General features: G+C 35.2%; 2 protein-coding genes across 6 annotated transcripts in view; one reads left to right on the forward strand and one right to left on the reverse strand.

Moving 5' to 3' along the window:
- Window positions 1–7,176, reverse strand: part of LOC110105823 (arginine--tRNA ligase, cytoplasmic) — a 33,116-nt gene extending 25,940 nt beyond the window's left edge. The window contains exons 1-10 of one of the 5 annotated variants that reach the window (XM_020835471.2): window positions 7,121–7,165; window positions 6,834–6,915; window positions 6,546–6,621; window positions 5,536–5,678; window positions 5,307–5,382; window positions 5,082–5,183; window positions 4,765–4,980; window positions 3,230–3,310; window positions 2,912–2,995; window positions 2,572–2,676 (exon numbers count right to left, since the gene is read on the reverse strand). In XM_020835471.2, coding sequence (XP_020691130.1) covers window positions 2,572–2,676; window positions 2,912–2,995; window positions 3,230–3,310; window positions 4,765–4,980; window positions 5,082–5,183; window positions 5,307–5,382; window positions 5,536–5,678; window positions 6,546–6,599 — 861 coding nt within the window. In that variant the 5' untranslated portion in view covers window positions 6,600–6,621; window positions 6,834–6,915; window positions 7,121–7,165. Of the gene's footprint in view, window positions 1–2,571; window positions 2,677–2,911; window positions 2,996–3,229; window positions 3,311–4,764; window positions 4,981–5,081; window positions 5,184–5,306; window positions 5,383–5,535; window positions 5,679–6,545; window positions 6,626–6,833; window positions 7,038–7,120 lie in introns of those variants that run through there. The other 4 variants (XM_020835470.2, XM_020835473.2, XM_020835472.2 and 1 more) reach the window with 4 other exon arrangements.
- A 9,132-nt stretch (window positions 7,177–16,308) lies between these two features.
- Window positions 16,309–27,662, forward strand: LOC110105820 (2-carboxy-D-arabinitol-1-phosphatase). Its single transcript, XM_020835465.2, has 9 exons — window positions 16,309–16,803; window positions 20,127–20,232; window positions 20,327–20,543; window positions 20,624–20,742; window positions 22,881–22,976; window positions 24,109–24,162; window positions 24,251–24,349; window positions 24,468–24,575; window positions 27,008–27,662. Exons 1-9 carry the CDS (start codon window positions 16,469–16,471, stop codon window positions 27,392–27,394), a joined length of 1,521 nt encoding a protein of 506 aa, XP_020691124.1. The 5' UTR covers window positions 16,309–16,468; the 3' UTR covers window positions 27,395–27,662.
- Window positions 27,663–27,845: the final 183 nt, after the last annotated feature.

The raw sequence follows: 27,845 nt of genomic DNA on the forward strand, positions 1-27,845 counted from the left end.
ATATTTTTGTCTACTCTGAATCTCAAAGTTTACCTTGATATTCATGAAAAATGATGCTGAAGATGAAAAGAACATTAAAAGAGAATGCAGAGTGTTTTTCCCAACTAAGTGAAAACAAGTTAGTGGGTTACCAGAAGGTGAATAATTAGAGCTGAATCAGCTGATGATGATAAAAAAAGTGAAACTTCAAAATCAAAGTTGATTTTTGATAATCACTTGACCTAGCAGGATGCAGCAGTGAAGCTTTGTTACCACCTATAGCATGATGTGCACTAAGAGAAATTAGGATGAAACTAGACCTTGGCATGAAGATGACCCGCTCAACCCAATCAACCTGACCCAAATTAAGTATCGATCTAGGAAAATATTCTTAACCTGAAGCTCAACAGAAACCCAAGCCCACCTGATGACATTTGTAGCTCAACTTTGGGTGAATATCCCCATTTTATCTGCCTCAATGAAATTATATGTGTGAGCTGAGTCAATCTAACCTAGAAAAGGATACATATGGCTTTGGGTGAGGCTGTAAACTCACACAATCCAAACTTGAGCAGATCACCTAGTGCAAACCACTTAAAAAAAACGAATGCATTATCAAAATGATGCTCAGCTTTGAAAACGCATAGAGATAAACATGGAGAAAAAATTGAATTTGCAATCTCATAAAATAGCATATGAAGATAGCCAAGCATTAAGGTTTAGAAGTATAAAAAATTTCATATATTCAAAATGAGATATCAAAGAAAGAATATGATGTAGACAAGGGATATAGGGAACCTATATCTCTTTATCACAAAAGACACACAAGAAGAAAACTGACACAATGAGTAGAATTTAAAACAAATTTTATTAAATAAACGCAAACGACCCAAAACTTGACAAACACAACAAAAGATACTAGGAGATTTTAAAGAAATAAAAAAAACGCTATCATCAGACAACCGTCAGAGCGGGTTCCTCACATGCATCGAATTTGTAGGATAAATAAGTAAAGTGCATAGAACTAGCAAACCGATGGTCCACCACTGCAAGACTGTCCCAAATGCTTCCAAATCAACCAAGACACGACACCCTAAAGTTGCTTCACTGTTGAGAAGAAGGATACAGATGGAGTGGCACTTGTAGAGAGACGAAGAGATTAGAAGCCCGAGAAGAAAGGGTCGAAAGAGCTCGCAGAATTTCCGGAGGGGATGAAAAAAGAAGGTTGGAAAGAGCCCGCAGGATTTCCGAATAAACCCGCAGGTTAATAGCAAATATGCTCACAAATATCAACTGCCTTATTTCATAACATTTTCTCATATTTATAGGCAAGAGAGAGGAATGCCAAGAGCCACATGTCTTTAATTTCCATTAGAACCAAAACATAATAAGCATAGAAATCTCCCCCCAAAGCTCACGGATAAACACCCAAACAAGGAACCAAGGAGACAGCCACGGGAGACGAGGGAACCGCACGGACCAAGAGCCACAGCCACGGGAAACGAGGAACGGTCACGGAATAAGGAGCCAGCCGTGAGATCCCAAGAGGTAAAGCACAAAAATCATTAACTTCCCAATGAATTCAAAGCATAGAATTCAGCCCCCCAATTAATACAAGCCACGGATTCCCAAGAGACAAGAAGAAAGGGGAAGGGGAAGGGACAAGGCCACTCCAAAAGTAAACTTCATAATGAGGTACCTTTTGAGAATTAAAGAGCTACTAAACTTCAGCTCAAGCAATTTAGAGAACAAGCTCAAAACCGAATGCTCCAAAACAGCCAACCCGTGAACCACCAGCAGCTAGGGACCAATCGAGCCAGCAAACCAAAGGTCTACCAAGCCATATGCACTACCTACCATGATCATTGGATGCTTTCCCATCATTGGATAGCTAAAAAAGAAAAGAAAATAAAATAGAAAACAAAATATACTATTGTTCAAATAAAATAAAAAGTACATAAATTCTTGATAGCATCAGAATATTATGGCGCCTATTTACAGGAAAAACGTTATTTGGAAATTAAGGAAAAAGTACTTGTAAGAATAACAAAATCAACCATTGCAATGAAGCAAATAAAAGAAAATCATCCTCTCTTGCTCATAGAATCCTCAATTAATCAGAAAATCAAGAGAAGCCATTTATGAGGATTCGTTATGCCTAAATATTTTTTTGAGGAGCACAAATCTTACGGAATCATAATGCATCATGTACATTCGAGATGCAAGAAGTTTGATTAAAACAAAACATCACTTATATTTAATCATAAAAAGTGCCCCAGAGCGTTAGAAGCATGGACACTGTAAGAATCCACTTGAAACTGCACACATATAAATCTAACAAAAAAATATCTCGAATTTTTGACCAACCAGCAATTCCAAGATTCAAATTTATTTAAAATATACAAGTTACAATCCAATCAAAAAAATGTTACTAAATTTTGTTTAGTCAAGAAGTATAGAGGATAAAATGATAAAAATTAATCAGGTAAAATATCCTTGAATATAAATACCCAACTCCAATTATAAAAATGGTAGCATTGCATATATTCTCCATGAAGTAGATCGGTCAAAAAAAATCTAACACAATAATACCTTTTCTTCTAAATGAACACCGAGACGCTGATAAACTAGATCAAATTCTTTACGGCTTATTTCACAAATCTTCTTCCAGGCATTACGGTACCTAGCTTCCCCACCCTATGCTTGAAGTAAAAACAGTTAAGTTAGCAAAAGATAATTACTATGGGAAATCATAAAATAAAGCTACTACTAACTATCACCCTTCCCAACAAAAAAAAAAAAGTCGAAAAATTTTATTTTATACAGAGAAAAAAATTGTATGGCATATGAACCACTGTCCTCTCATACCATATCATCCTTTTCAAAGCAGAGTTAGACATGATATGACCTAGCTTACACTGTGGAATCACACCTGTAGACGAACCACAGCTTGTTGTGCTCTTTGCATAAAAGAAGGATCATCGTCAAATCTCCGCTTAGATGCCTTGTAAAATTCCTGAAGGATGAACCAAGCAAAAGATCGAGTAAGAATGCAACCAAAAAAGGGCACAAGCACTAACTACATTTGCAATCACCAATAACATTCATCTCAAAAATTTTAAAAATCAACTCTCTATATACTACTATCCATGTCAGACCGTTCTCATTTGGATTAGGATCAACAACAATGGAACGGCAAACAAAATTGGCAATCTCAATTTTTAAAAAGAGAAATTTAATTCAATGTTACCTGGAGATCTCCGATGGCTTGTTCTCCAGTATCCTCCCAATTGGGGAAATTGTCAAATAAATGTTCAATCAACATGCCAAACTGTAGAAGGCAAAAATATGTAACATTTAACCCTTCAAAACAATAAATAATACAAGCATGCCTGTTAAATAAATCGATAATGAATGCCTAACTATAGAAGGGTTTAACAGCTAACATTAAAAGATTATTACAAATGCACCTAAACCTTCAAAAACTGAAAACTAAAATGATTTAGCAATGTTACGTCAATGTCATAAAGGACTAACATAACTAAAATTATCATTTAAGCTAAAAATTTAATACACTATACATATATATATATATATAGAGAGAGAGAGAGAGAGAGAGAGAGAGAGAGAGAGAGAAATTCATATTGCGGTTTAAAAGGACAAGGTAAAAAAATCAATAGACTGAAAGAATAGAATTCACATTTATAGCGAATCATATTTTTTTAACAAACCAAGAGAAGATACAGTAGGTGTAATTAATCATGAAAAAATGTAGAATAACTAACTTAATATCCTAAAGATTGTAAAATAACTCGCTTGTTAACAATGAAAATCACTACAACAAATTCAAACACAAAGCAATGAGATTGCAAGTGTCCAGCCAATCACTTTGTTGAATGGAATTGCCTTTGATCTCTAAACACAGATCTAAGATTCAAATCCTTACAAGAGAGAAATGGAGGAGTGCGAGTGCAAATAGAATAACAAATGACTTTATTTCAACAAAGGTCCCAGCAGCTTTTTATGGAACTATCTGATGGCAAGTTTTTCAAGACAATTTCATGACCTAGAAATACAAGCATAGACATAGACATGCATGCCTTAGATGTTGAACAAGATAAGAATAAGCTATATTAAAAAGACATGAGATCAGAACTAAGAATATCTAGGACATGTTTCAATATAGGATAACAAAACCGTGAGAATAATGGCAAAAGATAATTATACATAATTATCATGGATATAACATATATGTACATGCGCACATAGATGTTCAGGTTAGTGGTTTATAGAGGTACAAATTCACCAATCATCTCAAGTAAACATGAAAATCAAAATAAAGTTAGTCACACATGCATAACTGGAAAAAAAAATGGAGCTTTTGGTATCACACGCATACACAACCTAGCAAAGGAGAAAGCTCCGCCAAATTTGAAGTGAACTGCATTCTTCTGCCTCTAGTGTTTAAACAGTCATTCAGTACAATGGTTTCCACATTTGATTTTAGAAAATTTTATATCAGACATGCCAAAATCCATTTTAGAACTAGCATCCTTGGTGAATCAAATAAGGACACATTTTCCTTGAAGAGCTGAGAATTCTTCTAAGACTATAGGAAAGACATAATCAACCCATTTGATAAAATTGCCAAGAGAATGGTATCCTATGAACCCAAAGGATTAACCAAAAAACATAAGTATGAATGGACATCATTCTAAATTCATCCTAAAAGAATAAGTAGCATAACACCATGTTATCTAAACATCATATCAACAAAACAATTACCTGAGTGCCCCAATCACCAACATGGTTTCGCCGAAAGACCTTAACATTCGAAAATTCCAACATTCGAGAAAGAGTGTCTCCAATAATAGTAGACCTTAAGTGGCCAACATGCATTTCTTTGGCAATATTTGGCGAGGAGAAATCAACCACAGCTCTCTCAACTGATAAAATTGGCGCCCATGCGTCAATACCATTTAAGAGCATATTTTGTATGTTCTGCAGTAACAATCTAGTTAATCATGATGAAGAACACAGATAGCAGTCGAGATTTAGGTAATACTTCTAACTGCTTTCTAATGTAAGCCTTGAAAACAAACCTGAGCCACCCATTTGCTTGATAAAACTATGTTCACGAACCCAGGTCCAGCAACAGAGGTAGACTCAATAATATTCGATGGAGGGAGATGTCTGGAAATGGCCTGCAAAACAGAGTTCAATAATCATTTCCAATGTAAAAATAGTGGAAATCAAGTGAAATAGCACAATATCATTGCTCTGTCTTGGATTCAGGATATATTGCACAAACATAAATGTCATGGCACCTGCCCAACTGAATTTGGATTTTTAAATGCTGTTGACTTTCCTTTGATCTTAGAGAAAATACCCATGGCATTATTACTGCATCATATAAAAGCAACTTTTCAAGATGAATGAGGTCAAGATATGAGAATTATATAGCAAAGGAACACCACTAAGCCAATATTATGGAGATGCAGGCATGGTAGATTAAGAATTTAAACCACAGAATTGAGAAATGGGTAAAAATCAAACCATTGGTAATCACCAAATTTAGCAGTGCAGACTGCAATTAATGGCTCCATATTTGGTTCTTCAGGGAATATTACTTTAAGAGATCCTTCAAACAATTTTGCTAGTTGCTGCTTGACACTTCCAGTACGTCCACCACATTCTAACTACAATTGAAATCAAAATCATATAAGCAATGAGGCCAAGAAACCATAAACACATGCCTGAAATTTAATTATGTATCGCTTCTAAGAAAATGTATTGATGCCTTTGTTTCCCCATAGACTAGTCGTTTATCACAGTTGATTAATATCATTATTAAACATGCCTAACACATTCAAAGCAAAGTAGAATCTACTGAAAGGCAGCTCCATCACTTTTGTTGCTGTATTTGTACAACGTAAATATAAACAAATGATAAAGCGATGCGGTTCAGTTCACAAACTGCTGGATATGGTATTTGTAAGTTGCAAGTGCAGTGTAAAAAACCTTACTTCACTAAAACTCCTACTGTAGAACCAGTCCAACCAATTTTGATTACGTGGACATAATTAAGCTAGTTCAGTATAGTACAGGAAAACTCCAGAAAATAATTAAAAAGAAGGTATGAAATAGCGTGTTCAAATAAGATTATTGAACGGACCAGCTAGAAGCAACTTGCTTTAGCGTCATTAACCTCCATGATAGTGATAAATAACTAAAATAAATCTAGTTTGTGGAAGAGAGAACTGAATAAGAAGGGAACTCCATTCACTACATCTTATAATTTAAACTAATATAAGCAGGACATTGATGTAGATTGCCGAGATATTAAAAAAATTTGGTCTTGGTGTGCCACCTTCTAGACCTAGGGTGACATAGAAATCAATCTGCAACTGTAACACATATCAAAATAATTACCAAAAAAAATTACATGCAACCATCTTAGTAAATTGAAATTTCAGGAATAAGATAATCAATCAGATCATGAAGAACTTAAGAAAAATATGTACTTGCAACAAAAAAATTGGCAAGGAGGCCGGAAGGCCACTCACACTTTCCACCGCCAGCCCCAGTGAAGGAGGAGAACTGGTGGTGTTGCTGCTCATGGCTGCGCAAAAAGTCGTCCCCCTGACTAACCACAGAAAATCAGATCAATGTCATCACTGTAAATAATAGTCAAACAAGTAATATACGAAAATAGCATATTTCAGTATGACTTCTTCAAGGTTTGCACTTCAGATGTTAAAAATTCCGATCCCTTAATAAATTTCAAAGAAGTGCTCGAGAGAAGGAAATAGGGAGCTTTCCCTTGCAGAAAAACAAACAGAAAAGAAGCGTACCAGGCGTGCGGTAGTGACGACGTAAGCGAAGCAGAGGAGAGGGGAGAAGAGAAAGAGCAGCAGATGCCGAAGTCATAAGGTGCTGTTTGGTATCGGATTTACAACGGGATTTAAGTCGGATTTACGCTAAATCCAGCTAAAGGGTTTTTTGTGCGCGCGTTAAATCCCGGCAATGGGTAAATACCGGATTTAACGATTTACGGCTTAAATCCCGGATTTACTAAATCCCTCGGTTCGGCGGATTTATGGGATTTGGCCGAAGAAGCGCGCGAAAGGTAGAAAGTTACCTTCACAGCCAGCGAGCTTCCGTTGTTGCTTCTGATCAAAATGTCGTAACTTCCGATCCGACAGGAAGGGAAAGTCGTCGAACAGCCGGAGCCGAAGAAGCGACGCGTGCAATCTCTACACCTGCGAAGCAACGAAGCCGAACAGCTACAACGAAAACAGAACGCCTCTAAATAATTAAGTAAATTAACAAATAATTAATAAGATAATTAGTGCATAAATTAATTACGTAATATAACTTAATTAAATAATTAGCATATGAATAGTAATTAAATATTAATATACTTAGTTTAATTAATATAACTTATATTATTAAATATATAATTAATATTATAAATTATAATTAATGAATAATTTGTGCATAACATGTTATTAAATTCATAGCACATTTTTTTAATTATAAATTTATATTTTAATTTACAATTATCTTCTTATCATTTAAATTCATAACTGTCATAAATCATGACATATGTTATCAAACAATTTCTCAGATTTAATAGGATTTAATATTTGTTATATCAAATAGTTTTCAGGATTTAACACACTCAGAATGTACATGATTTGTCAAATCATACTTGTTACCAAAAAGACCCGAAGAATACTAAGGTCTAGTTGGATAGGAATATATTCTTTGATTTCAATTTAGGGGGTCAAAGCCCTAGGCCTTCCACACAAGTGGGATGGTCTTTTTTTATGGGTTTAGTTATTTAATATTTATTTATATAATATTTAACATTTTAATTTATATTAAAAATAGTAATTATATATATATAACTATGCGCTATGTATGTAAATATTCCTAACAATTGGGATTTCCATACATAGCATTAAATTAATTAGCAATAGGTTTATGCATTATTTATTTGTTATTTTTTAATATGAAATTTGATGCTCAATTAATATATATTTATATAAAGTTTAATTAATATGATTAGCATATTAATAATAATCTCCTACCATTATTGTATTATAAAATATAAAGAAATATCATAAAATGTTTTGCACTTTAAGTTAAAAAATCTAGCATATTGAGTAAATTTTTGAATGATATAATTTTAAGTTTTTTCAAGCTTCTTTTATTCATAAAAAATCTTGACCAACTCAATTAATCTTACATAAGCTCATAAGAGATTTTTTATTTTTTATTTTTTTTTTTTAATTTCAAGAATAGCTTAGATGGCAACATTATAGAAACTTGGATGAAAAAAATCACTTCAACATGATTATATTAAATTTACTGTGAATTAACATTCTACTTACTTTAAAGAACACATGATGATAAAAGGTTATAGGAATACTTCAACTTTATGTAGAGATAAGAATATCTTATTATTATTATTGGTGTTATTTTCTTTTTCCAACTTTCATTCTTTGATAAGGGTGTAAGTGAGCTAAGCTGATTCCAGCTCGACTCCTTAACAAGTTTACGAGTTGAGTTTTTCGAGCCAATATTTGGAGTTCGAGCCTATACTCGAGCACATATACTAAGTGTGTTCATGCTCAGGCTTAAATATTGTTGTTGTAGTATCATTATATAATGTATTTTAATATTTTAAATTTAATTCTATATTAAAAAAAAAGTTTTTAAAAAATTGAAAAGTTTAATTTAAAACAAAAAAATTAGGCTTAGCAATTAAATCAAAGTTAAACATCACAAATGAGTTTAAGCTTAAATTTTTTTGTAATGAGCTGAGTTGGAGCTCAAGCACAATAATAAGAATTCAACCAGAATAGATATTAGACCAATAATCCACTAGACTACAAGAAATTATTCTATGCGTGTTTCAGATGTCGCTTTACGTTCAGACTCCAATTAAATCTTGACACGTGGAGTGATTTTTTTATGCATATTCACAGTAAAAGCGTGATGAAAGTACATAAAAAGCAATGAATTATGCATTGCATTATTATTTTCTTAAAAAAATTTCTTACTCATTTAATTCATAGTGTAAAAACGTCACTAGCATGAACCAAAAAAAAAAAAAAAAGATTTTATTACAATGAATTTAATAAAAAACAAGCGGAACTCCAAACTTTCCCTTACAACCAAATTTTGTTCCGATGCTGGACCCTTGGACCCCTCAAATATTCTCTAACTGTAAAGAAAAAAAATTATTATTCTTTTAGATCGCAGCTCTTTCAACTTCAATTCTTACTCTTTCTTGGGGTTTGCATATTATATTTTAAATTTTGTGTTTTTTTTTTTTTTTGGGAAAATTTTGGGCCAAGGCCCTTCTATATATAAAGCAAAGAAGCAATTACAAGAAAAAACATATAATAAAAACTATACCAAACATAAGCAAAAACAAAAAACTTATGTTGGTCAAAAAGACAGAAACCCCAACTATACCACCCTAAATACAAGTAAAAAGAACTGTAGTAGAAGTGGTAACACAAAAATGAGTTCCAGCAAAGCCATAAAGGGATGAAGCAGTTCGACCAAAAACGAATTCGCCCCAGCAAGCTCCCGAAGTCCAGAAGCGAATAGCTTGAAACAGAGAGGACTGGCAGGATGATGAGATAGCAGCCAAAATAACCAGCTAAGCAAAAAAGTCCCCAAAACAGAGTAGCACAGGACTCAGAAAAAAAACCGGCAGAGAAAGCAGCATTCCCTTGGTTGCCAGATGGCCATCCAAAGGGAATGACCCAGAAATAAAGAGGGAATTTATCATCGTCCTGGCTACGAATAAGATCCTCCAAATAGCCAGCAAAGCTCCAGCTTCCACAATATATAATCTGTTCCCAGCAAAAAACCGCATAGACAATTAGACGGTAACAGAATCAGAAATGACCCATAAGCAGTTCTCTGTTTTTCCACTTACCCAGTTTGATATTTATAACCCTTTTAATAGAGCAGATAGGGTATTAATGCTATGAAAATCATTCACAAACCTCCTACTATTACGTTCACGCCAAACGTAATACAGAGTGCAACAGACCACCAATTTAAAGCAGTCCCGGAACAGATTAGAGCCCAAATAATCAGAATCAAGCCATTGCAAAATCTGAAGAACAGTGGGTCTAAACAAAAACCCGGCCAAATCAGGAATGAGGGCTTGAAGCACAGCAAAGGAATAATCACACTCAAAAAAGAGGTGATTAACAGATTCAGGATGTTTGTAGCACAGAGAACATAACTCAGGGACAAAAATATTTCGCATTTTCAATGCATCTTGGGTCTTTAACCCACCAACCAGAGCAAGCCAAACATAAACAGTATGCTTAAGACTATAGTTTTTGTGCCAAACAAGATTTTCCCAAAGGCTATCCGAATGGCCACAGTAAAATTCCTCCAGAAAATCCTTAAATTTCACCTTAGAATTGCCTTTCTAGTTGATACAGGTGATAGGCTCAATAGCAATGGGAACATTAGAAATAGTGTTCCTAATAGATGAAGGCAAATCAACAGGCAAATTCCAGCCATTGTCCCCCAGATAATTCTTAAGCCAATGATCAGGCAACCACTCCAAAACTTCTCTGCCAAATAACTCAAACAGTGAAAAATTATCACACCAGGGATCCCAAGCCAAGGCTATAGGGGCCGAGGAGGAGATATTAAAACTGCAATTTTGTTTAACCAACAAAGCAGTATTGCAAATATTTAACCAGAATTTACTAACAGAAAGAGGAGGGGGTTTCCAAGGGGAAATGTAAGTTGATTTAAGCCAAGAAGCCAGCAAAGAGGAACTATTGTAAATCCTGAAAATTATAGTGCAATTAAAGGCATACTGGATAGCATTTAAAGAAGGCAGGCCAAGCCCACCCTTAGATTTAGGCTTGCACACATTGTCCCATGAAACCATATGAATCTTATTAGAGCATCCTATATCACCAAAAAACAGGAATCTGGAGCAGGTTTTTTTAAAAACCTTAAAAACAGATTTAGGCAAAATCGAACCTCTAATCCAGTAGGCAATAGTGTTTTGGATAGTGAATTTGAGATATTGCAATCTGCCCGCAAGAGAAAGAAGATTGGCCTTCCAACCATTAAATTTTTTATGTAAACTATCCATTAAAGGCAAAAAATCAGCAACTTTCAAAGTGTAGAAAGCAATCGGAATACCCAGATAGGAAATTTTGGAGGTAATATGATGTATGGATAAGGCTTGGCAGAGCAAATCTTGATTTCTCTGCTTTTTAGTAAACATAACAGAGCATTTTTCATGGTTGACCTTGAGACCAGAAGCTTCACCAAATTCACTGAGGATCTTAGAAAGCAGAGTACAGTTGTCCACAGTAGCTTCTCCAAAAATAAGTACATCATCCGCATAAAGCAAGTGAGAGAGGTGAAAATTCTCACAATTGAAACCTTTAAACCCTCTTTCCTCCAGTAAATTAGAAAGGGCATCCATAACGATACAAAAAAGATAAGGGCTCAAAGGACACCCTTGCCTAAGACCCGCCGAGGAGGCAAAATAGCCTTCTAAAGCACCCTCAATAACCACTGAGAAATTAACATTGGTGATACAGGCTTTAATCCAGTTGATAAAATCTTTAGGAAAACCTTTATGATGCAATCTAGCAATTAAGAATTCTCTGGAAACAGAATCAAAGGCTTTTTTGATATCAATTTTGGCACAGAAGATATTATGAGCACCTTTCTTGGAAGCCAAAGAGAGAATCTCCTTAGCAAGAAGAATACTATCTGTAGAAATTCTAGACTTCACAAACCCTGCTTGAGAATCTTTGACAATGATAGGCATCAAAGGTTTGAGTCTAGCAGTAATCACTTTAGCTATAATTTTATAAAGAGTATTGCAAAGGGAGATAGGCCTATAGTCTGAGATAGTGGTGGCATTGCTAGATTTAGGAATAATAACAAGAGCAGTGGCTTTAATACCACTAGGAAGATACCCTTTAGAAAAGAAAGCATTGATCGCTTTGCATATAAGGGGACCAATAATGTGCCAACCAGATTTGTAGAAGTGATAATTAAAGCCATCATGACCGGAAGCTGATTTGGAAGAACCTTTCATCACATCCATCTTTATTTCCCCCTCCTGAAAAGGAGAAATAAGCAAATTTGCAAGATAACCAGGGAGGGCATCTCCAACAGGCAGAAAAAACTTCCCCGAGGCGATAGGAGAAGGATTAAAAAGACTTTGAAAGTATTGTACAATAGAGTTAATAACATCATCTCTAGAAAGAGTAGGATTGCAAGAGAAAAGATTAGTTAAGGATTTAGACTTCCCTTGTTTACATCTGATCTTTGCATATAAAAATTCCAAGTCCTCTTCACCATGTTGAAGCCAATTAACCTTAGCTCTTTGGATTGCCCAGCTAGCAAGAGAGGCAGAGGTTTCAGCAATGCTAAGATTAACCTTCTTCAGGTTTTCCAACAAGTCAAAACGTAAGGGCTCATGGTGCACAGAGCCGAGTAAGAGTTCTTGTTGCCTGTATAAACTATCCAACTCCACAGAAAGAGAATTGGAATTAGCCCAAACTTGATGCTTAAGATCACCTTTTAGCTTTTTGAGAATCGAGCAAAAATGAGATAGAGGGTTCCCAGATATCGGTTGGGAACAGGTATTCAACAGTAAGCTCCAATAAGTGTCATTTTTTGTCCAGAAGTTCCTAAACTGAAAACGTTGATTAGATTTAAAATTAATCCCTGGATGAAGAATTATAGGAGAGTGATCTGAACAGGCAGGAGATTGGAAAGAGCTGTAGGAAGCTGGAAAGCACTTAATCCAAGTCTCATTGACAAGGGCTCTGTCAAGTTTAATAAAAATAGGATTCACAGTTTGCTGATTGTACCAAGAATAATGACTCCCCACCGCATTAAGATCAACCAAATGATTAGAAAAAATTATATTGTTAATATCAACTAAGTGAGAGTGATGAAGCGGCAAGCCTCCCATTTTGTCAGAAGCATATCGGCAACAGTTAAAATCACCAATGACTGCCCACGGGATCTCAGTAGAGGGTGCCACAGCAGAGATAGAAGCCCAGAGATCATGCCTATCACTAGCTGTATTGGCAGCATATACAATAGATAACTGAAAAGAAGTAAGATTACCAATCTTAACCATGCCATTAATGAGTTGAGGAGTGATGGAATTTGGAATGAAACAGAGCTTGCTAGAATTCCACTTAATCCAAATTCTCCCAGAAGGAGATAAATCAAAATTGTGAACACTGTCTTCATTAGGAAAAAGCCGATGAGAAGAATCAAAAAACTGATCTGAAAGGGAGGAAAGGTGGATGCGGTTTTCCAAAATACAGAGCATATCAAGCTTAAAAGACTGAATTAAACGCTTACAGCAAAAAACTTTGTCAGGACGATTAAAACCCCTGACATTCCACACTCCGAAATGTGGAATGGACATCAAGAATTTTGATGAGATTGGGATTTTTTACTCTGCTTTCCCTTAGCAGATTTCTTAGAAAATTCGGGGATAGCCTGTTTTTTTCCCTTTCCTGGCAATTTTATATCCTTGTCCTGTATATCAAGATTAGTATCCTCTTTACTGAGGGAGTCCAAATCCGTAAGAATATCGAATTTGTTAGGGTAATTAATACTAGTAGCAGGCTTAAGAGAAGAAGCCATAAGTGAAGAAGAGGAAGAAGATAACTCTTCCGCGACAACATTAAAATTAGGAATGGAAGCATTGACATCACCAGACACATTCCCAACAGATGTTTTGATGATATGAGGTTCTCCCTGATTAGAAGAGGATGGCAGAGAGGTGGGAGGTTTATCAGATGGCGGTGGAGAATGGCGTTGATAGTGAACAGGTTGACCAATACTATTCGAGTGTAAAGGAATAGTAATACCCGCATTAACCACCTCTTTTTCCTTAAGATTAATTGCAGCGGAATCCGGTTTTGGGGGTCTGGAATGAGAAATGTTCCTGTTAGAAGGTTTTTTGCTGAAACTTCTGCCTCTGACAAAAGGCCTAGAAGTATAAGGCTCCGTGGTGACTGCATTTGGATTTTTGGGACAGGAAGATGAATCGTGAACCAAAGATTGACAATGTTCACAAGGAGATGGCCTCCATTCGTATTGCACCCTAAGTTCAGAAATATTGCCATCTAGGGAAACTTTAATGACTTCAGGATAGGAGGCCTTATGTCCACCAAAACGCAAATGCGGGCGTATGTAAGTCGAGTTTTTTGCGTCGTGAGTTGATCTGCAGCAACAGGAATACCAACCTTGCTAGCAATCCTCGAGATCCCCTCCGAGTTCCAACAAGCCAAAGGAAAATCGTGAATCTTGATCCAGATAGGAACTTCAGCAAAATCTTCTCTTTTTGGCTTGAATTTGGGGTGCCATTTTTTGAGTACAAAAGGCTTGCCAAGCAGAAACCACACTCCTTTAGACCAAGCCATATCAAAATCTTCAGCACATGAGAACCGGAGTAGAAAAAAAACCATCACTCAAGGAATGAAGCTTGAGTGAACCTTTTAAAGACCAGGTTTTGTTGATAGCACCCAAAAGTGCCTCATAGAAAGGTCTCCGACCTATGGAGTAACCAACAAGGCAGAGGCTCCAATCCTTACTGCCAGAGACAAGTTTCTCAGAAGAGAAAGGAATAACTTCAGGCTCAAGCGGATGATGAGAAAAACTGAAGCTTTTGGACGTAGGAGAGGTTTGGGCAGGGGAAAAAATGTTACACCAGTCCTTCAAGGAAGAAGGAATCTTGGAAACAGGGGAAGAAGTGGACAGAGGGGGAAAATTAGAGCCATGCAAAGCAGACTCCATGAGGAGGAGAACCTCCGGCCAGGCCGGAGGGGAGGAAGAAGACGAAAGCACGGCGGTAGAGCAAGGAGAGGAAACTCTAAGAAAAAAACCCGCTCTACAAAGCAGAGGAAATTTTGTGTTAAGTAGTCATATCATCTGCTCAAAGAATGAACCTCATCCACCAAGTCATTCTTTATATTATCTCTTACTCGTTTTTTCTTTCTAAATAAATATAAAAATTTGTTGAGAAAAAATCCTATATATTGTGGAGCATTCACAATTATTTTCATTTAAAAAAGAAACGACAATCTTAGAATTTAAATTTGAAGGGCATGTTGAAACCATGGAACAATTATTACGTCCTCTGACTGGACGTAGAGCTACGTTCGGCCGCCAATAACATGTCGCCACGTGCTCTTACTCTTTACCGCGCGGCCCGACGACTTGACCCGGAGCGGAACCCGGGAATGCTATGTTTGCGATTTTCTCGAGTTTGCTCGGTATTTGCTAGGTATTTCTTTGCAAAAATGAGAAATACCGCTCTGTTTACAATGAATTTAATAAAAAACAAGTGGAACTCCAAACTCTTCCTTACAACCAAATTTTGTTCCGACACTGGACCCTTGGACCCCTCAAATATTCTCTAACTATAAAGAAAAAAATTATTATTCTTTTAGATCGCACCTCTTTCAACTTCAATTCTTTCTCTTTCTTGGGATTTGCACATTGTATTTTAAATTGTGTTATGTAGTCATATCATCTGCTCAGAGAACGAGCCTCATCCTCCAAGTGATTCTTTATATTATCTCTTACTCGTTTTTTCTTTCTAAATAAATATAAAAATTTATTGAGCAAAAATCCTATATATTGTGGAGCATTTACAGTTATTTTCATTTAAAAAAGAAATGACAATCTTAGAATTTAAATTTGAAGGAACAATTATTATGTCCTCCGATCGGACGTAGAGGAACATCCGGTCAGAGGTCAAATCACGTCAAAAAATGAGAAATACCGAGCAAATACCGAACAATACCAAACAATAACGAGGAATACCATCACGTGAAGACCCAATACCGAGTTATACCGAGCAATACCGAGTGGGATTTGCTCGGTATTGCTAGGTATTTGATCGGTATTGCTAGAAAAAACTAGGTACAACTCAGTATTGCTAGGTATTTGAAATATATCCAAAAGGTGATGAGATATTGTTCGGCTCGTCAAGGATTTAAAAAAATGCACGTGCGAGAACCCGAAAAATAGCGGGTCGGGTCGGCGACTTTTCTTCATGCTACGTGGCGCTAAAACATTGGTGGCCGAACGTAGAGGAGCGTACGTTCACCGGACCAAATAAAAGTTAGAAACCCTGGGCCTTGTCGATTAGGCAGATAAGATACAAATTAAAAACGAAATCTAATTTGAGTACCAAATTTTTTCAAATTTAGTGTATTTAATTGGACCGGATGTAGATCTAATTCTAGACTCGCACAGAATAATTTGATTAATTTCTATCCAGAGAAATTGTCTGCACTCTTTGGTCTCTTCCTATCCGCTTGGCCTCGCGTCGTCTACTGGAAGCCATACGATCGGGTGTAAAATATTGCAGCAGGCCCCCGATTCTTTAAAATGCAAAATTTTCTCACAGGAATAACAGGGAAATTCATCCAAAATGCTCTCAGTGGTGTCGCCGCTTCCCGGCCAATCGCCTCACTTCCGGCGGAGGAACCGGAGGGTGCTTCCAGTTTTTTGTTCGAGCGTGTGGGAAGTAGAGAAGCCTCCATCAGACTTTGATCTGAGGCCGGGGTTACGCTGCTCGCCGCAATTCCCTGAAATTAGGGCGGCGAAGAGAGTGGTTTTGGTGAGGCATGGGCAGAGCACCTGGAACGAGGAGGGGAGGATTCAAGGGAGTTCCGATCATTCTGTACTTACAGCAAAGGGGGAGTCGCAGGCGGAGACTTCTCGTCAGATGCTTCTTGGTGATCTCTTTGATGTTTGCTTCACGAGGTATTAATGTTTATGCTCTTGGGGATATATTGGATTTGGCCTTAATGTATAGATATGCCTAAAGAGGATTGTTTAGAAAGTATTATAAATGACATTTTTTTATTAGATTTAAATGAGAATTTGACTCTTAACAGGATACAATGGAGAAAATGATTCATTTTTCTTATCCCACGTAGCGGGATAAAAGATTGATGTTGTTGCTGTTGTTGTTGGTATAATTAATATTGGATGCTTATGTTGTTATAATGACCTGGACCAATAGCAATAAACATTACTATAGGTTATCTGGTGGTAAAATGCTAAGTAACCTCGAGAAGCATTCAATCACCTTGAGAAAGGTACAATCAAATTGACAAGTGAGATGCTATCTTAAGAAGTTTGTAGTCTCATTGATAAGCTTGCAATCATCTTATGAAACATGTCACTGCCTTGAGAAGTGAGCCATTTTTTTATAAACGTGCAATTACTTCAAGAATTCTAACTCTGAATCACACAATATCAATATATTAAAAAGTATGCAACTGTACAATGCAAATGCATCGAAAGTGTGCAAATACATCGTATACGCGTTTTAAAAAGAGCACAAGTATATTGAAAAGCGAGTAAATATAGTGCAAATGCACAAAAATATGTGTGTCGTGCATGCACATTGAAAGTTACATAAATGCATCGAGGTGTGCAATTGCAGTGTAAATGCATTGAAAAGTGTGCAAGCAAATCACATAGGTGCACATAAAATTATGTGAGTTCATTAAAAATATGTGAGTGCACCATGCAAATATATTGAAAGACGTGCATGTGCATTGTATAGATGTATTAAAAAGACAAAATCACATTAAAAAATATGCAAGTATGTTAAGCATGAGTGCATAAAAAATGTTGAGTGATCGTGTACATGCATAGGAGAGTGATTATGTATAAAGTGCGAATGTATTAAAAAAAAAGTACTCTCAACACATTAAAATGGTGCGGTTAAAATTTCTCACACGTGTTTTGACAAATATGCTAAATGTTCAAATATAGTATGAGGATGCCGTGTGGGCTAAGAATAAGTCGAAATAAAGCTCCCAAGTTTTGAAATTGTGTAACTGCTCTATGAAGTCCGTTGCTACAGCTGGAAAGCCCTTTTAAAAAAATAAAAATCACACGTGCTTTAACCAAACACATCAAACTTCTGATTTTGAGGTTCGAGAATACTGTGCGGGTTAAAAATAAGAAATGAATTTAAACTTTATTCATCTTAAAAAACATAAATTTCAAACAATGAACTATGTTCTATTCTTGCAAATGACCATGCGCTGGTGACATAAACAAAGATATTTGATTTTGCATGTGTTAGATCAGCAATGTCTTGTAGGAAGAAAATTTATTATCAAAATGCAAATTCTCAAGTTTACAGCTCATATGACAACTCGCAAAGTTAATTTTTAAATTCGATCCTATGCGAAGCAGGTAGAGTTAATAAGGTTCAAATAACAAAAAAAAATAATTCAAATACAATGATGATAGCCGTATTGACATTAAATATCAATTGGAGGGGTCCCTTACTCTCAAAATGCCCCCAAAATTTCAAAATTAATCATTCGATGCTTAAACTCTGATGAAGTTAAAAATTATATATTTGTCAAAATCTAAAAGTATTTGAAGTTTACCCTTTTTTTTAACTTAATGCAAAATCTATCCACTTGTAAAGGGTGATAAATTTGAGAATAACCTCAACTCATAAATGACCAATGTATTATTGAGTGTATAACTATAATTCATTCTCAAATATTTTCTCACTAGTAGGAATAGTTGGTAGTTTTACCATCAAATTATTCCACATGTAAATGGTTATGAACGAGACTCTCTGATAGGATGATTTTGTCGTCAAAAGACACCATTAAATTCTTGTCATGGTCAGAGCCTGCAAATTTTGTAATGGGTAAAAATCCTTTAGTAATAAATCATATAGATTGTTGTTGATATTACATAAAAATCTCTGTTAGCTAAGATCGATTTAAATTAGGCTCCTTAGGATGAAGAAACTCATGGTTGCTAACAAAGATCATTCTGTCAAATTGGATTGACTAAATTCACTGAATAAGTATATCAGAGACCAAGACAATTATGGATGATGAATTCATAAGATTTTGATCCGGTTCGTCATCATTTCCCTCATCATTCTCTTTTAGTTGAAGGCGATTAATTTTCCATCCCTTTATCAAACTCTTGCTACCATACGCTAAGCATTTTTTGCATATATAATTACTAGCCTTAATCAAAAGTATGATTGCTATAATGCCAAATTTTATGTTGGGATAAGTTGGAGGGATTCCTTTGGAGAGCAGATAGATAAAAAATAATTAGGAAAGAAGATATTGAACTTAATTAATTGTGTTTCCAGTGATTTCCTCAAGCGTTACTCTTGGAAGAGGAAAAATACTTCTTATCCATAGAAGGAAATTTCAATCGTTAATATAGCATTTCAAGTTTGTGAAATATACCAGCATCCTTATATAAACATGATGTTTCTTATATGAAAGCAAGCTAAATAGTAAATAAGCCGTCAAAATGTCCCCATCTTGCTAACAAGATATGGTTTTGTAATAAATAAAGTCGATATAAATTTTTCTCTTTCTAGCAAGATCTATTCTTCTTGATATGGAAGGGATCTCCTAATTTTTTGAACACCTCTGTCTTATTTGCACATAAATTTTATAATGTGTGGAACTTCAACTGCTGACATATCCTTGCATCAGGGTATTCCTACGGCTTTGGAAGTAAAAGGATAAGAATTAACAGAGAAATTGAGGTTCTACTGCATACCTTGATTGATTAATTCCAAAGCAACATTGTTTGGCAAATCCAAATTTCTTAAGAATTCTCTTTATAGCCGCATCGGTGTCTTAAGAAATATATATTTAGTACAATATATTTATAATTTAAATGTAGCTTTCTACTAAAAAATTAGATGAACTGCTTCTTCAAGATTTCACTCTAAAATTAGATATCACCAATTTACCATGCAACTATCTACTGAGATGGCACATGCTCTTACTGGCTTTAGCTGCCATGTGCACGCGCCACTTAGATGATTACTTGCTCCTAATTTGCTTCTTTAATGTTTGCTGCTTGCATGGTTCTCCTCATTTAATTTGGTTTCATACAGTGTTTCACTTTGTTATTGACTTTCCTTGCTTCATTAGATGGTGGAAGTAATAAAAAAGAAAATCTATTTCAGTAAGGCATGAAAGTGCACCAATGTGTTGCTTGATTTATTGCCTTGCATTATATGTTCTTTATTGCTTATAATGCAATGTTCTTTTTATTTTGCTTTTCAGTCCCTTGATTCGATCCAAGAGAACAGCTGAGGTTATATGGGATTCTCGCAAGGACAACGTGATAACAGAACCAGACCTTAGGGAGATTGATCTATATTCTTTTCAAGTTTGTGATAATATTAGTAAGGAACTGTGTTTTTCCTATAATTTTTTTTTTCACAAGTTGCACATATTCCTTTTCCCCAATCTGTCCTTATTAGGGCCTTCTAAAACATGAGGGGAAGGAGAAGTTTGGTAGTGCATATCGTCAATGGCAGAAAGATGCTGAAAACTTTCAAATTGATGGACATTATCCTGTTAGAGAACTCTGGGACCGAGCTGAGAGCTGCTGGAGCAAAATTTTGGCTCATGAAGGAAGGTCTGTGTTAGTAGTTGCACACAATGCTGTCAATCAAGCTCTTGTTGCCACTGCGATTGGTAAATCTTTTTGACAATATCTATTGCAAGCTTATTATGATACAGGATAGATCTAATTTTTTGTCTACATGTCTGTTCAGGTTTAGGAACAAAATACTTCAGGATTCTCCTACAAAGCAACTGCGGCCTGAGCGTGTTGGACTTCGTCCCTAGAATTGGAGGTGGCTCTCCACGTATAAGTCTTAATCGTTTAAATCAGGTTTAGGCACCAAAACATATGTTGTTTATTATAGTTTAAGGGTTTGTACTATGAAATTTTTTCATTATATTCTTACATCCACTTATGGATCCTTTTTTGCATTTTTTGTATGAGAATATATTAAAATGAAATCCTAAGACTCTAGTCTTTTGATTGATGGGAAATAGATCATGGAATCTTTAATCGTCTTCTGATTGATAGGAAATAGTTTCTAGGATCTTTTGTGCTGGTTCAAATATTAGAAACTGTTTTGCTATCCCTGCATACCATTCTTTCGTTTATGACTTAAACTTTATCCCACTGGGGCTTTTGACTATTCCTTTTGTATTCTTATCATATAAGAGCCTCTCTTATGTTGTTAGAATATTGATTATGCTAAATTGCTAACTTGTTTGTATATTTATTTTTATTGTTTAAGAGCTGGTTGAATTGACGAAGGGCTTGTTTGGCATCACTTTGTATTTTTATTTTAAAAAATCAATCAAAATTGTAAGAAAGTATGTTTATTTACTTATTTTTGTTTTTTCAAAACAAAATATTTTGTTTTAAACAAATATAAAAAATAAATTTGGTGTGTTTTATGTTTTTAAAGCATTTTTTTAAATTTTTTTCTTGACTATTGATTTGACTCCCAACTGACTCTTGACTCTCGTTGCCTTTGCCATAACCCTAGTCCCTCCACCTTTCTACACTTTTTGCCACCCTCGTTCAGCTAATTATGATTGATCTTTGTAATTAGTTTATTTTTTTTTTTTCAATTTATGATTCATGATGAGAAGATTATAAACATATTAAACATGATTTTATTGTCTGCTAGATCATAAATAAATTAAAAACAAATAACAAAAATAATTGTGATCTTTGATGACCCTAATCAATAATGAAATGGACTAGATTAAGTATATTTTTATTGTACACCATCCTTGGTCTTTATGCAAGGAGCTTAGAGTTTGAGATTTGAAATATTTTGATGCTTGTAAAATATTCTAAGAATAGAGGTAAACTTGAAGGGTATTATTGTACACCATCCTTGGTCTTCATTCAAGGAACTAAGATCATAGGCCCCTTAACCCTTTGGTGGTAAAAAATACTACTTTTTGCATTCTGTCTAGCCATGACAAATTTATATAGACTCACAAAATTGTTGACACTATTCTAATGTTTAAGTTCTATTAAATGGGACATAGCATTCTCAATATAACTCTTTGTTGCAATTCTAATGGAGACCACAAATTTGCATTTCATGTGGTGCTCATAGTTTTGGTGCCCATCCAGTGTTTTTAGAGTGACTGTGGTATTTGCTCAGGCGCCTGGTCAAGGCAGGGCCATCATGTGCCTCCTAAAGGGCACCATTACTATGATGCTACTTCATTGCTTTAAGCGCCAGCTATTGAGGCAGCACTTTGCCTTGGCTAGAGATACAAGTGTCAATAATTAAAAAGTTAAAGGTAGTACGTTGCTGATGGTTTTGGCATGGGCTATTGTGAAAAGGAAATCAAAAGTTGGAGAAACAAATGCCCTCTGGAAACAAGGATGTAGAGAAGCTTCTAGTTCCAGTTTAGTAAACCTTGAGGATGAAGATGATTAGTCTTAGAAAATAGATGTAAAATCGAAGGGTTATAAATCCAGTGACGTAGAAGCTTGCATAGATGATGATGAAGATGGATTATATAATATTAGTATATTAGATTATCTTAGGCTACATAAACTACTAACAAACTTTAGTTTAATTTTTATTGTTTAAGATGGTTGATTTAGCGTGATTCTTGACTTTGGAATTGCTTGGAAATTATTTTTCGCACCGTGGCTTGATTTGATAATTATACTTTTTCACTCATAAAAATACTTCTTATAATTAAAATAAGGTTATAAGTAATATAGCAAAATTTTTAGCATTTGGCTTCGTTTGTTTTAGCATCTAGGATGATGCATAGTGCCTCAGGTGGCAAATAACAATATTGCGTTGTGGTGGCACCTAGCTTTTTTGATTTTGGATAAACATATCACATTGAGCATGCCTAGACATGCCTAGGGATTCTGATAATTTTAGGCTCCTATTTATTTCACATTAAACTCTTTAATTTTTTTAATTGTCGTGATATTGCTCTAAGATTTAATGTATTTTCCTTTTATTGCAGACGCCAAATTCTCCGGTTTCTCATGAAAGTTCTGGTGGAAGGAAAACTAACGCGCAGATTATTTTAGTATGCCATGGGGCCACACAGAGTAATGAAGTATGATAAGCTGCTTAAGACAGTCCTATAATAGTATGCCATCAACCAAACTAATATTTTTTTATGCTGTTGGCTGGGTTCCTTTTTAAAAAATTTGAAGCAATTTTAGTTTTTACTAGAGTGATTGGTACTTATCGATGCAGTTCTTTATATTTTTTTTCTTATTTGTTGCAGAATTTTTTTTTTTTAAATTTGTTTGGGCCCATTGTTAGACTGGTCCAGCCGGTCCAATAGAAGGGAACGACCATTGTTTACTCCACGCAAAAGCCTAGTTCTCCCCCATTGGGGTGGAGCCCTGGGAATTAATGCCGGGGGGGGGGGTCGGCTAGGAGGAGATTAATTAAGAAATAATTTCAAATTGAATTCAAATAGGAGAGGGAAATAAGTAAGGAAATAGAGCATATTTGGGGCTGATTTTAGAGGAAATTAGGGGAGGGCTTCTTTTGTATTTGTTGTTTATTGTATGTTTTAAGTAGTTGATTTACCATAGGGTTAGAGTTATGCATATTTCGGATTTTTTCTGCTGTAGTTCTTTTCTTGGAGGCTTCCTAGCGGCGTTTAGGTTGTTTGGGAGACCCGATTTACCTCTCAAATTATTGATCAACTGTATCTTGTTTTTCTTGTTGAAGTATTAATATAAAATCAGCCATTATTTTGGTATTCCTGTAGTTTTCTGTTTGTTTGTTTTTTGATTTTACATCCGAGGCACATCACCCATTTCATAAGTATTGGAGTGCATGCTTATCAAGTGAAGGAACGAGTCATATCAAAGTTGTTATTAATGAACAATTTCCACCAATTTAACGTGACAATGTCTGGCAGAGCTGGTGTGCGTAGTGATAAATCAGGTAGTTTAACATAAAACATGAGAAAGTGTGCGATCTATGTTGATATAAAGTAACAAGGCCATTTTAATGTATAATATTGCGTAGTTTTAGATGTCAAATTTTATTGAACTAGGAAGATACATGTCCGTTTCTTATGCTCTGAATCGTTGCCTTATGGTATTTATGAAGTAGGATCAGTCTGTAGATGGACTCTACAACCTTCTTCATTTTCATGCTCAGAGATGTGGTATACTAACACTTATTTTAAAATGTTTTACAAGTTTACTTTTGCCTCTTATATCTAGGCTGCATTTTCAGATATCGGGTTTGAGCCCTTAAATATGCTTGGGGTTATACAGGTATTTTTTATGTCTAGAACTGATGAAGTTATTTGCACTTAGTTTTCATTTATCCACCCATACCTAGTTATCCTAATTGAAACTGCAGTCTCAAAAAATTGCAGAGCTACTTTTAGACTTGAAGATGAGTTGTCTAATATGCAGTCCAAGGATTGCTTCTGCCGACACTGCTACTGCCATATGTGAGGTGAATATGTCTCTTACATTTATAAAAAGATGTTCCGGTGGATTGCTTTTATGTGAATTTAATCTATATATATTCCAAACTCTTTTATTTAATTCAACTCCGGCAGTTGTGATCGTAGGTTCAAGAAGCAGCAGATTGCTTGGGTGCTGACTGTGTTCCTCGTTATGTAGAGACGAAAAAAATGCTAGAACTTGAAGTTGAACCTATTCTTCAGCGGGCACTTAAGGTAAACTATTTTCCATGTTTGTAGTCATCTGTTATTCTTTTTCTAATTAGAAATTCAATGGTAATTTGCTTCCTTTTCATGTTCATTAGTGTGCCAAATGGAACCATAAAAAAAAAAATTTCTTCTTCCGGACAAGAAGGTTGAATTAAGCTGACTTTTGCATGGAAACCTTAACGTCTATTTTGTTCTCAAGTGGAATTAGTTCATCTAACTTAAATTAAGAAAGAAGGCTAGAGGCTTAAGACTCGATCTTAGTTAATTTTAATAGCTAAACATAATCACGTAATCCATCATCTCTGGGGGGGTAAAAAGGCTAATGCGTGCTTAATATTCAGGGCATTTATCATAAAATTTAGACTGATCCTTATGCATGAAGTGCTTGGAACATTTATCACGTGATCATTTTTTAGAACTAATCCTGAATAATGAATTAGTAGCACAATTGAATATTTAATAAATCCCTAATTATGGTGTTATTTAACTTGTTAGTGATTGAATTTATAGTTTCATGACTAGTTATTTATTTAAATTTTCAATAAGCAATTTGACAATTTAACCTCTAATAATATATGCACTATATAATAAATTATGTACTGATAATAAATAAGGATGATATGATTTTTCTGATGTCAACTTAAATTTGTGTTTAGCAACTAATTGATATATTACTTGTTTAATGAGGAGATGGTCAAAAGGGGTGAACAAGCGTAACTTTAATCTAGCCTTCTTTAGGTGAATTTAAGCGTTTCCATTCATGGGATAAGTTGAGCTTATATTTTATTGAACTATGTTTAGCATTATTATTTTTGTTGATGAATGCTATACTTTTAAATAAACCTATATTTAAATCAATATCATCTAGCCAACTGTCCTTGTGATAGCTAACATGTCATTTATTATTAGAAATTTGGATAACTCTTCTTGTAATTTGGTATATTTGTAAAAAGATATAATAGTTTTAAAATTTTGTAAACATGATTACTAGTATACCATGTTTTATATCTAAGATAATTTTATTACTAAGATAATTGATCCTAGCATGCATGCTAGGATTTCTTAAAGTCCTAATATTAGCATAGAATTATATCAATTAAGTTATCTATATTTGGAGAGTGTTGTTGGTTATTTAAGTGTATAGTAAATATTGTATTAGATCTTCTATTATAAAATACAGGGGATATTTTATGAATAATACACACTAATTTTTTTTAACAATATTGCAGAGCCTAATTAGTCTTATTAGTTATTGCTCTCTTTCTCCCTTTTTTGAGCTTGATCCCGATCCCGTAAGCCTGCTTCTGTTGATAGTGCTTTTGCCTGAGTCCATGCCCCCTTTGGTCCGTAATGCTCACTCTGATCCACCACACTTGCTTCGCTTGCTCATTGCTCGTGACCTCTCTAGTTCTCCTCATCGTCTGCTTGCATGATCTTGTAGCCCTTTGCCACACAACATCGGCTACCCTTCTAATGGCTTCCTACTCGTGTGCTATTGCCATAATACACTAGGGCGAGACCACTTTATGGCTCATCCAATTTCTATGATTTGAGTTACCTCATGGATTCAATCTCTTTTTCATAATGTCAAGAATTTCACCCATATTCCAATGAGTCAAAATACCCCATCGATGCCAACATCAAATTCAATGGTACCAATTATTTCATATGGTCAAGGGACGTTTCACTTCCTTTTTTGTTGTCATGATATACTCCATTTTGATGCTTCTCCTTTGATAAAACTGTCATAGTTGACTTGGTTGATATGAATAGTTTTGATCCTCCTATTACCTGTGGTCATTTTAAGAGTCTGCCAAAAAATGTAGTTTTTTTGGCTCAACATACTTCCAAAGAAGTACTATCTTTCACGTCTATATTCTCTATTCTAAGATTTTTTTTCTGTTCAACAAAATAATATGCAGATCCAGGACTATTATAGCACATTAAGATTAAATTAGGACAAGTTCAATTGGGCCCCTTCACTGCTTATTTGATTATTAGTAGAAGCTAAATGAAGAATTCTTTATCACCAAATTTATCTATGATTTGCTTCATTTTTTATACGGTGTGAAATTTTAGTTGATGGCAGCCCTTACGATTTAACATTTAGATTATTCTCTTGGATTCTTTGCTTCACAGAGCTCTTTACTCTCCTAACTTACCCTTCTCACAACTTTTGTTTCTTTGTCCTTTGGATTAGTTATGCTCAATATGATCAATTGCTTCAATGATCTCAAACATCTATGTATATGTCTCAATTGTCTCTTTCTATGGGTTTGCACTGGCTATCTCTATCGGTATATCTTGATTTTAGATTTAGTTGTCTGTTCATTTATGATAGGAAACTACAAATTATTTTTATATCTCCACATGTCTATCACCTATTGCTGTTGTTTATGGTTTTGTAATTTTTCTAACATTGTTCTACCTTGCCTCAGATTTCAAGGAAATCAAACCCTATTCGAGTGGGATGGTTTGATGACCTCGATGATACCAGCATGGTAGAACTATGGTCTCAGTCAAGGAAAGCCTGGCTTTCCCTTCTACAGCAATTATCAAATGATTCAGAATCAGAACCAGAATCAGAAAGAAATGTTGTGGTCGTTGCACACCCTGCTGCTCATATTGCACTCATAGCACATTGTCTCAAATTAACCCCAGAATGGACGGGTTCTTTCCATCTCGATACTGGCAGCATCAGCGTCATTGATTTTCCTGATGGGCCTGAGGGAAAAGGTGTCTTACGATGTTTGAACTATACTGCACACCTGGGTAGATGGTCTATTCCCGTGACAAGATCACCTGGAAATGATGAGGAGTTCTAGGCTATGATAGCAACCATTGAATCACTGGTACTCTCCATTCTCTTTACACTAAATCAATTTACTTTGAAACCTTTTGAACTTTAAAGTTTTCCCTGCCAATATTTGCATTGCCAAGTTCAAGTTGAGCTCGGTATTGTTTCCCGCTTTGTCAAGATATATTAATTACATGAATCTGGTTTATTGTGTAGATGCGTTATTGTTAGGGAACAATGAATCAAATATAAAGAGAAATAGTAAAGAGAATCCAAAAATATTCTTACAACCAAAATTTGTTCGGTCGAACCATGCCAAGTTATTGTTAGGTCGAACCCCGTCAGGGGCGCTGCCTCCTTGGACCCCCGACATATATGTGAAATCTCTACACTTTTACTTTAGACGGTATATGAGCCATGTGAGTGTATTATGTTGTATTTGTTACTGAATAAAATCTTAAATCAATAGCAACGAGTTT

The sequence above is a fragment of the Dendrobium catenatum genome, unplaced genomic scaffold (genome assembly GCF_001605985.2).
Source record: "Dendrobium catenatum unplaced genomic scaffold, ASM160598v2 fragScaff_scaffold_390, whole genome shotgun sequence".
Taxonomy (NCBI): domain Eukaryota; kingdom Viridiplantae; phylum Streptophyta; class Magnoliopsida; order Asparagales; family Orchidaceae; genus Dendrobium; species Dendrobium catenatum.